The sequence below is a fragment of the Cinclus cinclus genome, chromosome 13 (assembly GCF_963662255.1).
Source record: "Cinclus cinclus chromosome 13, bCinCin1.1, whole genome shotgun sequence".
Classification (NCBI taxonomy): domain Eukaryota; kingdom Metazoa; phylum Chordata; class Aves; order Passeriformes; family Cinclidae; genus Cinclus; species Cinclus cinclus.
The window spans coordinates 19,357,537-19,372,761 of record NC_085058.1 but is presented as its reverse complement, the minus strand read 5'-3'; the positions used below and the strand labels follow the sequence as shown (position 1 = coordinate 19,372,761).

General features: G+C 47.9%; 1 protein-coding gene across 1 annotated transcript in view; it reads left to right on the top strand.

The window, feature by feature from the left end:
- IGDCC3 (immunoglobulin superfamily DCC subclass member 3) overlaps positions 1-15,225 on the top strand; it is a 93,951-nt gene that overhangs the window by 41,850 nt on the left and 36,876 nt on the right. The window contains exon 3 of the mRNA XM_062501568.1: positions 14,415-14,559. Coding sequence (XP_062357552.1) covers positions 14,415-14,559 — 145 coding nt within the window. The remainder of the gene's footprint in view (positions 1-14,414; positions 14,560-15,225) is intronic.

Below are 15,225 nucleotides of genomic sequence, written 5' to 3'. Positions count from 1 at the left end.
GGAACTGGGTTTCCATCAGTTCCATGAAGCAAGTGATGGAGAGCAGAAATAAAATTCCTTCCTGAAGGTTGACTTTTCTGTTTGCACCCAGATGGAGGGGGCAGATTTTGTGCATTGCTCCAGCCAGAGCTGAGTCCCTTCGGAGAGCTCTGACTTGCATCAGATATGGATCAGCATCCAGATGTCCCCAGGGTAGCACCTGGGAGCTTTTGGAGGCACAGTCCTGTTAGGTGCAGGGGAACAGGAGGGATTGTGTGTCCCACTGGGCTGCAGATACCCTCTCCAGCACATACTTCCATGCCTTGAGATCACTGTGCATCTTTAACCCCCGATGGTTTGCTCTCTTGATCCTCATACGACAGCTGGCTAGGGAAGAGGCTGGAGCTGAACTCACATCCTTGCCAAGGTGCTCAGCCAGCTCTCTGCTCCACCAGCACTGACTTCTCCCTTGTGATTCCGTGCCAGGCTCTGCACCCTTGTCCAGTAAGTACCATGGTGATTAGGGAACTCAGACATTCATGGCTGTAAATGTTCATTTGGGTCCCGACTCCTCTGGGGTCCACCCTGCCAAAACCATTGAGGCACTGCTGCCAAACCTCGCCCAGAGCGCTCACATCGACGCCTCCAACCCCCTTCTTTGCCTGGACCCCGTGCACAGTGATTTCCCAGCCAGTCTGCTCCATTAGGGCATTACAGGGACATTAGCTAATGAGGCTGGTTCTGAGAGCACGGTCTGAGTTAATCGGGGCTGTCCCCGCCGCTGCAGAATTTGCATCTGGCCGGGGTTGCGCATCTCGCAGCCGAGCTGCCAGCACTGGATGAAAAAGGCAGCGCTTCCAGAAAGCCTCGCCAACAATTTGTCTTGCAAATGAGCGAGGGTGGCTCGCAGCGCCCCGGCCCCGCTGAAGTCAGTGCTGGGCTGCGGCTGCCCCGCACCGCTCTCCTCGCCGCCGCTCACCAGCCGAATTTCTCGCGAGCGGGCCACGCATCTGCATTAATTTAGATGGCTTAATGTGGGGAGATCATCAGCTTGATTTCCCTTGTGGCTCTGGGAGTCAGCTGGGGCTCCGGGGCCTCCCATTAGCGGTCCAGCCCGGTGCCAGATGGCGGGTGATGGCTTGCGGAGGCTCCGGAGCTGACGTGCCCCATTGTGCGAGAACACAAAAGCGAGCCGGGCTGGATGTTGTTTGTTTTTGTTTTTTTTTTTCCTTACCCCCTTTTCTGCTTTCATTTTCCTTCAGTGCTGTCACCCTCGCTGCTAATTCCTGCAGCTCTCTTTATTTATTTATTTTGCTGCGTGGTGGGGAGAGCTGTGAAGTTGCTGACAGTGTTTTCCATGTGGATGCTCCTGCCTTGCACTACACAAGTGTGTTAAGGACTTTGCTTCTCCTGTATTTTATTCTCTGCCTGAATATGCATATGGGGTACACAGTCCCATGTGCACGCACACCCTCATGGAAGATCCTCTTGGACATTTGGGTGACATAAGCAAGTTATTAGGGTATTACAGTGGGTCTCCTGGGGGGCCTTTAGATGCCATAAGGTTTGTTAAGATAGATTTAATCGCCTTCCTGAATATTTCAGGTGGCCCAGCAGTTTCTCAGGTCTCTTAACACTCTGTGCTACAGTCACCTGCTTGTTACAGAGTTTTCATCTCTTTTGTTAATCCTGAAGAGACACCTGTTTTGGGCTGCAAGTGTTTTTTCTGATGAGGATGCACATTTCAGGAGGGAGAAGACTGATTCCTCAGGTTTGGTACAGAACACACTGAGCATCCCTGCAAGGGCCCCCTGAAGATCAGGCTTACAAGGCTTTGGCTCTGATTTCCCCAGTGTGCTGCAAACACTGGGCAAAGCTCAAGTTCAGAGCTCTAAGTCACTTAAAATGCCCCTCTGCAATCCCTCCTTTCAGGTGCAGCATTTGACCTCTGCCTGCTCCCTAAAACCCACTCACTTTTGCAGTGGTGCTTCTCCTTGGCATTTATCATCGCTCCAGCCCATGCAACTTTTCACATTTATGTGTGCATCCCAAACTTAGCTTTAATTAAAATGAAATTTCATGCTGACAGAGAGCTAAATGATGTTAACCTTGGCACCCAGATGGGGAATGGGTCTGGGAAGCAAATGAGAACAGCAAGTGCGTGAGCAGGGACCAGGACAGAGGAGTCTCAGGCAGTTGCAAGTCTGTCTGGCTGGCGCATCACTAACAGTCTTTGAAGGTAAATGCTGGTATTTAAATTTGAATTGTGAGTATCCAGCATGTCTTCTAACTCTTTCTCCTTTGGCAGGAGCTGCAATGTCAGTGTTGACCTCTACTCCAGGCTTGGCACTGCCTGCTGGGTTTCTTTTCAGCACCTCCTCTTTTCTTTTGCTCATGGCACTGCATTTTGTTGCTGGAGGTTGTTTGGTAGGGTGGATGGAGATCAATGGAGGGTGTAGGGACTTGGTGCATTTGCAGAGGGCTTAGGTGCTGGTAGTCACAGGAGAATCTCTGACTCCTAGTCAGGGAACCACTGCTCAGGGAGTCTGGTGGCCTTACCCCCCTGACCTACCCAAGTCAGTTTCAGGGTGCACAAACACGGGAAGAAGCAGGAACGTTTGGGTAAAATATTTGCAACTTTTACATCAGGAAATAGCATGGGTTCTTCCAACTTCTTCTCCTCCCAACAAATCGATAAAGCCTCTCCGTGCAGCCCTGTGAGCTGATAGTTATCCCATCTGGGAGCATCCCATGAGAATGTTCTTCAAAGGCTTCCTGAGCATCACTGCCCTCTCCTCCTGTTACCCAGGGCTTTGTGTCATATCCTGTGCCCATAAACAGTACCAAAGGTCCTTGCAAAAAAAGAGGAGAGGCACCACCTGAGGTGACCTGTGTTTGTTTAATCAAGGATTAAAAAAAACAAAAAAAAAATTAGAAGCATCTGAAGTATATATCTGAATGCCTTAGCAAAGTGCTCAAGGCTGAAATTTAGTTTTGCTCGACTGCTCATTTTCAAAATTCCTCACAAAAAGGACTTGGTTATTTCTCTGTAGCAGTAAGAGATGCATATGCAAATTCTGTGTGTGACACAGTGCAGAGGTTGGGTGATGGCAGATTATGATGGTGGCTCTCCCATGGGCACAGTCAGATTGTTCTCTACCATATTGAAACCTGCTCTTGTAAACCATCTTCTCTCAGGTATCTTGCCCAGCGAGCACAGCCCTGTGTGGTATGGCTGTAGGTACAATAAACCATTGAGCTCTGTGACGGCCTTGCAGGAAATCAGTGTGTCCCTTCTTTCTGTCACTTTGCTTCCTTGACGTGCTGCTCTGGGATGGTTTAGTGCTGGTGGTGATTTCCCAGGCAGTGTTGTCCCACCAGCCACTGCTGCTCAGCACGTGTCAGAAAGGATGTGCTGATCCAGGAGCAGCACTGCAGGGTGACGGCAGTCTTGCCTCCTTGACCCATGACTTTTCTCCTGCCACCTCCTTTCAATGAGTCCTCAAAGGTAATCAGTTTGATTTGATAAACTGGGCCCAGGGTGATGTGTCACAGTGGGTTTAGGAGATAAACCTCCCTGCTTTTTATCAACAAGAAGCCAGTCCTCCCTGGAGAACTGTTTCCTGGAATGCATCACTGCTCCTCAGGTTCAGTGATGGTCTGATGATAGCGAGGCAGATAAAGATGGTGAGATTGGTGGTTTGTAACTCGGCTATCACTTCCTTCCTCTGTGTCACCATCTTCCACATCCTTCTTATTTTCAACCATTCTCTTGTATCCTTACTTGTGTTTGTCTGCCAGGATGGTGATGTGTCTCCCAGTCATATTTAGGATGCTGTGGGGTACACAGGGGGGAGAAAGGGTTCACTGTAGGGGCAGAGGTGCTTTGATATAGAGTGGCTTCTTCACATGGACCTGGTATGAAATGGAAGCTGTCACCTTGTCGTGGGAGTCTGGACAGACCCTGGCTCACAGAGTCTGACCTGTGTTACCACCCCCATACTGTATCATCAGAACCCTAGACTGGGTTGGGTTGGGTTGGAATGGACCTTAAAGATCATCTACTTCCAACCCCCTGCCATGGTCAGGACCACCTTCTACCAGACCAGATCGCTTCAAGCCCTGTCCAACCTGGCCTTGAACACTTCTAGGGATGGGGCATCCACAGCTTCTCTGGGCAGCTTGTGCCAGGGCCTCACCACCCTCACAGGGAACAATTTTTTCTATCATATATCCACATACATGCACGTGTGTGCACACTACTGTGCCTGTTCTGCCCCAAGTGCACCCATCTCAGCAGAAGTGCAGGAAAGGAGTTAACACTCACGGGCTCATACACAGAAATACAATCCCCATCTCCTCCCAGCTCCCAGAGAGAAATCGGTGAAAACATCAAACCGCATGTCCTGTAGCGTGGGGCCGATACTCTGGAGCTATGAACTTTCTCTTTGAGGTGGTAACGGTTTGGCTGGCAGCCAGGAGCGGCAGCCCTGAACGGAAAGGGGGACTTCCAGAGATAAGCTATTTCCAGCCAAAGGGGTTTCTCACCACAAAATAAATAGAAAAAAAGACGAGCTCTACGTCTGCGGTCATGTGTCCTGCTTTTGTGGATTTGGCCTATTTTCTGAAGAATGGCTGTAATTCAGCTTGAATTTCCCCTGGATTGCTGCCAGCAAAATAGGAAGCTGTTGCTATTGCTAAGGAGTGAACAGGAATTTATATAGTAACTCAGCCACAGGGATGAGATGACAGCTAACGGCTTAGCTGCTGCTAGGAGGAAAAGCAGACCTTGGAGGAACCTGGATTTTCTCAGGATCACAAAAGTACAGTCCTTTCTACATCTTTGATATTATCCCCTTCAGTCTGGACTGGGCAACACTGAAGCACAATATCTATGCTCAGCACCAAGGGATGGGAGCAGGGCAGCTTTCAGCATTTAGAAAAATCACCTGTGTTTGAGTGAAATTCAGAGTTAGAACGAACAGAAAGGAGCTTTGGAGCAGTTCTTTGCAATGCTAACCCTGTGCACAGGCAATGCTGAGTATTTCCCTTGCTGTGATGTGAGGCAGCTCCTCTGTGGGAATCCAGCCTTTTGTGATTATTTTTCTATTTAAATAACTTCTTTAGTTATCATGTGTGCCATTTCCACTTGTGTTTCATTCCTTAATAAAGAAGGGGAGTAGTTTATCATACTCAGCAGAGTATGGATGTGATGAAAGACATACTGTTCTGAAGGATTTGAAGTTAATTTCTGTCAGACAGAGGGACTGTTGTTTGGGGTACTTCCACAGCCGCCTTTCCCCCCTGCGCTGGCTGCCTTGGGTCCACAGGGAGCCTTTGCCTTGTGTCTTTGGGCAGCTCTTCCCCCTGCCCCCAGGGATAGAGCTGGGACTCAGGCCTGCTGTGTGATGGGACACAGCAGAGAGATGCCTCTGGGTGCCACAGAGCCCATCACCTCTGACTGCCCACTCATGAAAGCCAGAGTCTCTGTGTCGTGCTTAGGGTTTTGCCAAGACCTACGAGATACTTTGCAATATGCACTGCCATCCCTTGGACCACCAGATTCGGGAAAGAGATCATCTTGGAGGTAGTTTCACCTCTTCCAGGCACGCCCCAGCAGCTGCCCAAGGGAATATCTCAATCTGTGCAGCAGACAGAACAGTCTGTAGCTCAATTTTCCGTGGGCTTGTCCATCCCAGCTGAGCAGGAGCAGTGTGATGCCCATGGCTCAGCAGCACTGAGCACTCACTGCGCTCCCTTGCCCAGGCAAAGCTCCCACCTTGGCAGGGCTGACCCTGCTGCAGCAGGAGGGAAAATGAAGAGCAAATTGCCAGCACTGGTGCTGTTTGCTGTTGGCCTGATAAAAATGGCACCTTGCCCAAGTCTTCTATAAATCACAGGTTCCGTTTGGAAAGGAGTTTTCTGTGGTAATTAATGAGCCAGTATAAAGACATTAAATGGAGAATATGTAGTGATAGAAAGGCTTGTCATTCACTGAGCCATCTTCTCCCGTGTGAATAACCATGGGGGAACAAAGGCCAAACTCCTTATAGACTGAAGTGCACTATCTCTGATAGCTGGGAATGAAGTAATTCTCTGAAAATAACAAAGGCGCAGTGAAATACATTAGTAAACTAATTACAAGAGAGCTGGTAAAAACAGATGCTGAAAATTTAAAGCTATTACTGGAATGATTGCTGGCAGAAAAATGGGGGCTGACAACAAAAAATTAAAAAATGCATCTCATTTTAAATTCATTAGCCTGTAAATCAGGACAGCTCCCTGTCTGAAAGAGAGGCTGATGGCATTTCCGTGGGCAGTCGTGATGAAAAGCTTCCTTGCCTTCACCTTTATGGATTCCACCAGTGCCTCTGGAGATGCTGAAACAAAATGTGTGCTCGTTGGTGAGCACAAAAAAGCAGGGAAGCTGCTGACTTTGCTCAGGGAGGTCTGAGCAGGGATGTTTCTACCCAGAGGTGTTGTGAGGGCTGCTGAGGATAACATCTCGTGCTTGCTTGGCTTGCTGCCTCTCCAAGCTGATGAAAAGCAGGATTGCTCGTCCATCCACGCTCGATATTGGAAGGAGTTGGCTGCAAACAAAATGGTCCAGGGCCAAAACCAGCTGTGTGGGAGCTTCCTCTTTTGCTATCTCCATCAATATTTGGGAGAGGGATGGAAAACATCAGTATTGTGCAACAAATCAAAGTGGTAACCATGTAATTTGTCTTAATTGTGTGTGTCAGAGTAGGAAAAACAGGAGGAGCTCTGGATGGGAATCTGGCAGGAGAGACCTGCCTGCTGGCAGTCTACTGCACGCTTTACTCTGCCCTCACTGAGCCAACCATTCCCAGAGGCTTGTGGACAGCTTGCCCTTCATTTTCTCATTACTTCAGGGTTCTGCAGGGGCACTTGAGTGGGATAAATCATTGCTATTTTGCAGAGAGTGAAAGTGTGCTTCAGAGGAAAGTCCTGAAGAGGCCATTGCTATGAATGCAACAGGAGGGGACATCTTCTTGTGGTGCTGGAGGGGAGCCCTGCTTTGGGGTAGGGGAGCCTTGTGTGATGCTGGGGTTTCTTAAGAAGTCACTCACAAAAACACAGGAGCCCTTCGTGGTGAGTTGTACTTCTGGACAGGTGTCACAGCAGCCAGTGTTGCCTGGCCAGCATCACCCTTGGTGCTGGAGCCCTCTGCAGTTGACAGATAACCCCTTCCTGCCCTGCAGAATCACCTGCCCCATGTGCAGTCTGCCCAGGCAAATTAAGAGTTGTTTATGGCATTTAATACTCCCCCTTCCCTCCAGCAGCAGGGCAGCAGGACCACAGGTTTGGCTTCACAAATGGCTGCCTCAGGATACACTAAATGCTGTCATGAGCCAGAGAGCAATTTCATCTTGAAAAATTACTGCAATAGAGCTCCCTGATAAAGGTCTCTCCCAGCAATGCCTTCCTCTTCACCAGAAACTTCTTCTCTCCCTGAAACCAATTTGAGAGCGCTAAAGGGGCTGTTTATTAGTCAATCCCCCTGCAAAACAAGAGGGTTCAGGAAGATGAATAACCACCCTGTCTGCTGTGCTGCTAACGTGATGGGATGCTGCCACATGCTCTGAGCACGGAGAGAAATGTGAAATTTGATCAATGGGATTGCCAAGATGCATCTTTCAAAGTGGTTTATAAGGAGCAGCATTGCCACATGGGTAGAGTGTGCTGTTGGTACTCAAGGGAGGGAGTATGTTGGATTTTGGTTGTGACCATGGGTGGCGCTTTGTGCCTGTTCCTAAAATAATCAATAACTTTATAGGAAAGGTGTGAGGGCTCTCAGACAGCCCTGGCCACTTGCTGCTCTTCAGAGAGGGCGTTTGTGCTGACACACAGGGACTCCCTGCTCTTGCTTCCGGGTTGGGATGATTTCTGGCTGCAGCTACATTATAGTAGGTCTTGGATCTCAGCAGGCAGCATTTGGGCAGTGCTGCTGCATGAGGGAGAGCATGGCAAAGGCCAGGTGCTCTCTAGGGCTTCCTCTGGTATTGGCAGCTCCCCTGAGCTAAGATAAATGGGGGTGGTGGGCTATTGAATGTTGGGGATGCTCCCTCGTGTGCTATACTGGGACAGTGTGGGGTCTGTCTCTCTCCAGAGGTGCAGCATTTTGTGAATTTTATAGAAACTGTGAGATACTGCAGTATGAAACAGTCCTTGGGCCATAGGGCTCCTGTTCATTTCCTTTCGTGGTGCAGGGGCTGCATTTATCCAGTCAAAAATCTTTCTGCTCACAGGAGAGTACCCCTGCATTAACAACTGTTGGTGGTATAGATAATTTCCCAATAAGTGAGCTATAATAAATACTGTGAATATGCTAATTGTTCTCTAGGACTGGAATATGGGTTTGGAGACACCTGTGATTGTGCAGGAGTGGCTGAATGTGCTGGCAATGAGCAGCACATTCAGTCAAGCCTCAGGATAAGGAGTGGAGCTGCAGTGCAGGCATTCAAAGGGTGCCACCCTACAGGGACCTTTTCAGGAAAAACCCATCATCCTCCTCACAACCTCGTTCCTTCACTCATGCAGGATGGCCAGAGCAACCAGGGGCTCCTGAGGTTGTTCCCTCTGACCCCTGCTCTGCATGCAGTGAAGATGTGTTCATTACTTTCAGGGGATATTTATCATCCTTACATGGAAGCAGCCCCTACAGGGCTCTGTCCTTTTTTCTGCTTCTGAAAGCAGCAAACCCAACAATAAATCATGGGTCAGTAGCGTCCATCAGGGCTGTTCATTGCAATGCAGCGGGGAGGTGACCTGAGCTGGATTTGGCTCACAGTCATCTCATGTGTTATGCAAAAAGTTGAGAAGCCACAGTCCCAGACCAGACAAAAATTTGCTTCCTGGTTGACTTGAGTCATAAGGTAGTAGATTTTCCCCCCAACTCCTCTTGTAAAATATCTGTTGCATGTTCCCTCAGTGGGCAGCTGCTGTGTCCCACTGCGAGGCATTATCTGTTGTCTCCCTTTCATCCCTGTCCCAGGAGCTTGGGACAGGAAAAGAAAACAGGCCATGTGGAGACTTTGTTCCTCAACCAGAGAAGTCTGTATGATGTGCTGTCTTCTCAGCCTATTTTAAATTCTTCCAGTCAGCTTTGATTGTGGGTGAAAACAAGAGACATGAGTATGCAAAAAGCAGAGAGAACAGAGCCTGGACCGTTCTCCATTCATGCTCTGAGCCATCCTGTTAGCTCCAGGGGAAGAAAACAATAGCCATAGCAAAAGAGGAACAAGAGGAATATTTGATTGCAAATACTCCAAATAAAAAGTGTTCAGGCCTGACCATTTCCCTGTACCTCTGCAAAAACCAAGGTGGGTCATCCTCCCTCTTTTACCTCACCAGCTGTTTTGGTTCCTCTTAAATGAACAACATTCCTCTAAAATGTCTTCCTTACTTCAAACTCTCCTGAGTCTTGGAGCCCATATTCTTTTGAGATCTGAGGCTCAGCATGGACAATAGAGATTTGGGATTTTCCGTGCTATGATTAGTGGACAGGGGCATAGAGGATTTTCCTCTGTACTGGGAGAAGCACGGCTGCTCTTTAATATTTCCCTCCTTTTCCAAAGCTGAGAGAAAGGCGATTTTTCTTCTCTTTAGATGTGAGAGAAGGGCCCTGCTCCTTCTACTCCTGGAGAATTAAATAGATAAGTGGGCGGCACTGTTGTTCACGCTTCACTATGCACAAAGCAACTTGCATTCAAAATTGGGCTCATGGCAGTTCAGCAACAACCTTGCACAATAGCATCATTAGACACGCAGGGCCAGCTCACAGGCACAGAGGCTGCTCTGCAGCTGGAGTAGCCACCGGGCTGGCTTGCCCTGGGCTTGCTTTTTAGCTTTATAAAAATGCATCTTTAAAAAAAAATGTATAGAAAGAAGATTCAGTGTCTTTTCCTTAAAGGCTTGGGCAGGCGCTGCTGTTTGAAGGCAGGGGGAAAGGAGGAGAGGATGGGATTTGTGGTGTCCACATGCCCCCCCCTCTTTTGTGCCACCTCCTTTTCCTTGGCAGATCCTCCATTTCCAGAGTGTGGAAGGGACAAATAAGGGACATGAGTCTGCAGAGTCTTCACCTGCTGACTTCTTTGAGAATGTTCCCTGGCAGGTTGCTGACTTAGTGGTGAAGGTCTCTTAAACCAAGAGGGAATTGAAAATTTAATCCCTCTGCTTACCTTTGCACTGGTGGCTTTCAGGAATAGGAGTTGGGTGCTCCATGAATCTCACTGAAATTGAAGGGTGGTTCTGCTGGAGCTCTCAGCCTGCTCTGAGAGTGGTTCAGGTTTGGCATTAATTGGCATGGTGTTCATTCTGATCTGAATTTTATTAGTAAGTAGAGAAATTCACTATAAAAATCAGCAGCTCACTGTCATTGGAGTGAAGCCAGTCTTGGAAGGGGTCAGCTTGCCCGTGGCTTATTCTCTGCACTGGGCAAATAATTTGCCTCCCAGATTTCACCTTCCTCAGTTGTGACGGAGGTAACAAAGCCCACCCTCCTTGGTGGGAGCATCTGTAAGCCTATGTACTGGAGATATATCCCCATAAAACTCTTGTTCCTTATACTGTCTCAACTGTGAGGCATTTTAACCACATGCCTCCATTGTAAAAGGTCTGAATTTAACAGGTTGGTAGAGACAGAAATGTGGAGAAAGGATCTTCGCTTGTGGGCTGCTATTTGTGGACTGCGTGGCATCCTTGGTGGTGTGGATGCTCACTCCTCCCCAGCATTGTCTTGTGTCAGCCAGCTTGGGTCTCTGTTTCCCTGTAAGTAATTTAAAATCAAGAGGCAATTTGATTGCAGAACTAGCTGGCCTTCCCAAATGCTCTCCTAACATCATGTTTGGCACTGAACCTTTCAAGTCTTCCTCCTCTCCTTGTGCCTGCACAATGTTTGTGTTTTAATGACTCTAAAGGCCTGGGATTTGCTTTGACATACCTAGTTAATGTTTTCTTTTTCTATATCAAATCTAGGTCAATCTCTGGCTTAGCACTAATGCTGCACTGAGCAAAAAAGGATTGGCCACTAATGGTTTCAATTTAGATTTTTATGGAGTAGAGAAAATTTCACTCAATAGCTATTTTCATTTTTATTCCATTGGCCTTTCCACCAGGCCTGTTGGGATGGAGAAAGTGCTTATGATTTGATTGGAGGAGACCCCAGAATGAATCCTCCATGAATATGGATGAGGTTAAGGGTTGCTGCTCACCTGTGTCCATAGGACATGCCTTCAGGGACTGCATCCCACGGGGGGCTAAGTGGGCAATCCCAAGCATGGAGGTTTCTTTATGGAAGAGCCTTGCCTGTGATCCAGCATCATCCTAGTTGAGGTCCTTAGTTACATAACACAGGGGAAGGAGGGAAGAAGAGGAACTCCTCTGCTTCATGTGTCGGTGTGCCTATAGACAGTCAACATTCAATCTGCATCTAGCCTTGGCCAATATCTTTTGGAAGGGGCTCCTCCATGCCTGCAGCGTCAAAGGGCTGTCAGGACCATTCCCTGTCTGCTGTGAGCCCTAATTTTGTCTTTCCCTGCCCTGTGGCAGTTGCTGTGTACCACAGCCAAAATCCAGGTGGGATGATAGCAGAAGCACTGAGACATCACAGGTTGGAGAATTAGTGTGGAGCAATGAGTCTGCATGTGATTTATGTTATATTTATGGCTTGATGACACAAGAAAATGGCAGAGGGGAAGTTTAATGGGAGCAGGGTGGCACTCACCCCGCTGCCAATGGTAAAAAAGGCCTGGGGCAGCACCAGTCCCTCCATTGGCACATGGATGCTGTGTTGCTGGATGGCAGAGACCGCTGGCAGATGGATTAGTGAGTGCCTCCCCTCTTAGGAGCTCATGGGTGAATATTGTGATTGCATGTATTTATTTTTAAAATTATTATGGCCATTAGCATAGAAATGAGCTGCAGCTCCCTGGCTGCTGGCCAACCCCACCCGGGCTGATGTTCAGCTCCTCTCCTTGGCGGCTGGAACAAAAGCACATGGTTGGTAACAGGGTCCTGCTGCTTGCCACGGAAAGACAAGTAACAAACAGGAGCAAGCACTCTGCTGCATGAGTTTGTTACAGTCAGTTGGGATGTATATAAAAACCTCACGTGGGTCAGCAGAGATTTAGCCCCTCCAGGCAATGCCCTGTGAAGCAGTTGAGTTCCTATCCCTCTCCTCTCCTTCATGATTTATTCCTAGGCTAAAAACCTAGTAATCACTCACGTTGAAGTTTTGTTGTTGTTTTACAGGAGATACTCCAAAAGTCTTTTGTCTCTGAAACTGTAAATAAACTCATAAGCCTGTTTTAAAAATAGCATTTTGTAACTCAGTCCATGAATTTTTAACGCATCTTCTGCAAACCAGCTGGTCTTGGCAAGGGTCACAGTGTTTCCTAGGCATTTAACATAAAACTGTGCTTCAAAGCCACATTATAGGGTCGTTGAAGAGTAATATTTTACTTAACATCCTCATAACTGAATTATTTATAACTTGCCATGTTTTATTCATGATAAATATTAATACTGGTGTCTTTAAGAGTAGAGGTTATTGCTGCAGCTTTACCTATTACAGGTGATATTACTGAAATAAAGGAATGCCCATGAATTCTGTAGCCAGCAGAGTGAAGTCTGTGCCGGGGCTGTTCTCATTCACACCTGCCTCTTTTAACAACCTTGTCAGCCACCAAAAAACCTCAGTGCTGAGCATCTGTACATTTGAAAGGAATTTTCCTGCAGGCATCTGAATCCCTGCTTTTAAAAAAAATTTCTTAGTGAACTTTGTGTCACTCTCAGTAATTCTTGGATTAATTTTTTGGTGAGGGTCCATAAGATTTGGCTTTGCAAAAACACTCACCCTGATCTGGGTTTCCAGCCTTGAAATGTTCCGCAGGCTCCCTTGAACTCTCCTGCTGCAGGTACCTGTGGATGCCCCATCTTCTGAAGCATCCTTTGCCACCTTGGAAGGGGCGTCACCTGGTGTGGGAGACCTCCTAGCAGCCTTTGTGCTCCTTTCCATGTCTGAGTGCTCTGGGCCATGATGAGTCTCATTTGAAGACTAAATCTATATGAATTGGGTAAATTGCCATTGCACCATTGGGCTCCATCCTATACCAGAGAGGATAATTGCATTGGCTTTTATCTTGGGAAAGAGAAATACAATTTTCTGTGATCTTTCACCTTGTGCTGGTATGTCCCCATCTGGCTGGAACATTACGCAGCCGCTCCCTGGTCTGGCTCCCGACGTGGGGCTGGCTGCCCATCCCACCCTCATACCTACAAAACCTTCCCAACCCTACAACTGTTCAGGACTGGGGCTTTGCTCCGTGTTACTCCATCAGCTTAACAAATCTGCCATCAGTGGGTTGAGAGCGGTGGTTGCGGGAGCAGCGCAGGTTAATGCAACACATATTTAATGTATGATTGCTAATGGCCATCTCCCATCTGCCTGAGCCCAACTGCAGTTTGCAGATGAGTGATTAAGCTGCCCTGACACATAGGCAGCTTGTTCCTTAGCAGACCCACAGTCATTGCACTTGATGCACGTAAAGGGGGTCGAGGCTTTCTTGCTGGGGAGAGGGGTGTCATCAGGCTGGGGCAGCAGAGTAGGGGATTCTCTTGAAGTTCGTTTTGTGCGGTAATGCAAGAGACCTTCCTGTGAATGCAGCACTTTAAATGAATCATGAGCTCAATAACCACTGGGATGTTTATTAGCTTTGAATATGTTTATTGCGGAGTCAACAGGCAGCACCTTCCAATTAATTAATAGTAATAATTGCAGTATTATTTATGTAGCTCTAACAGCATGCCAGAGTGTTTCCGCACAGTGGTTACAGCTGTGGCTTGCTGGAACAGGCTGGTCTGTATTCACCCTGCAGGAGCATGCTGGGGTTCATTGTTTGCTGTCGGGTGGTCCCAGCCCCAAAAGCCTTGCTTTGCTGAGCTCTTGGCAGCTGCTCTTTCTTTTGGCTGAATCCTTTTGCTCCCCAAATGTTGACATTGATGGCAACAGAAAGAATCCATCTCTCTCTTAATGTTGACTAGGATCCAAAGACTGCTCAAGCTATTGGGAATGACCTCTGATAAGTACCAGTGCTGTGTCTGTGTTTCTCACTTCCCCAGCAGACCTTGCTGAGGACTGTGAGGGTCTTGGAGCAAAGTCTCCTGTTCTAGTTGAGCCAGTCAGTTCAATATCCAGAGGCAGGTAGGATACCAAGAACTTCCCACCAGTCTTTGTTTTTCCATGCAGAAGGTTAGGCTGCAAGCTGGCCTTCTGCTCTTACATTGCATTACAGTCCCATTTGCATTCTGTGTGAAATGAGAGTGTTTCTAGGTCATGTGAAGTTGCTCACAGCTTCCAATTACTGGATCTTTCTTAACATGTGAATTATTTTGTTTCTCTTTTTGTCTACCAGCAATGTCTGACTTCCACATCCACCCTCAGAATGCAGTGGTGGAGGAAGGTGGGGTAGCAAGATTCCAGTGCCAGATCCACGGCTTGCCTGAGCCAGTCATCCTATGGCATAAGAACAGCATGCCAGTCAACACAGACAATGAAAGGTAGGACATGTCCAAGCCATGTGCTGGTGGCCTTTCTCCAGGTGGGAAGAGATGGCCAGACTTTCTATTGCTTTCACAGTTCTGCTCAAACACAACTAACTTGGGCTAAGGGTCTTAGCCAGTATTTCCACCATGGAAGACTCTTTTGTTTCGTGTGTTGTGACTTTTCTGGTTTGGTTCTCCTTTTGGCCAAACACCTTGCGTGAGTATACTGGCATTTCCCAGAATAAGTAGGTAAAGATATTAGCTGATTCTGAAGGGCTTGCACTGACCATCTCTGATCAACCCTGCTCCAGGTTTATCTTCCAGTATGGAGACCTGCCCAGGAAGCCTCAAAGAGCTGAGTAGCTTTGGCATACTTCATCCCTCCATGGTTCCATTTTGTGGAACTCTTTGTGAGACAGATCTATGACTTAGGATCTTGCATATGGGTCCTGTACTCTTGCAAGTGTCAAATTATACTGTGGCTGCTATTCCCACATGGAGTCCCTCATATGTGGCAACTGGGGAGCTCTGCAGAGAGCTCCCCACAACACCCTGAGCTGCCATTTTCCAAACAATCTCCTAAAGAGAAACTCCAGCTGCCTCCCTTCCCAGCCTAGACCTGGAGCAGCACGTCGCCGTTTCCTGTGTTTGACAGGCTGCTCCCTCCACGTCGGAAACGTC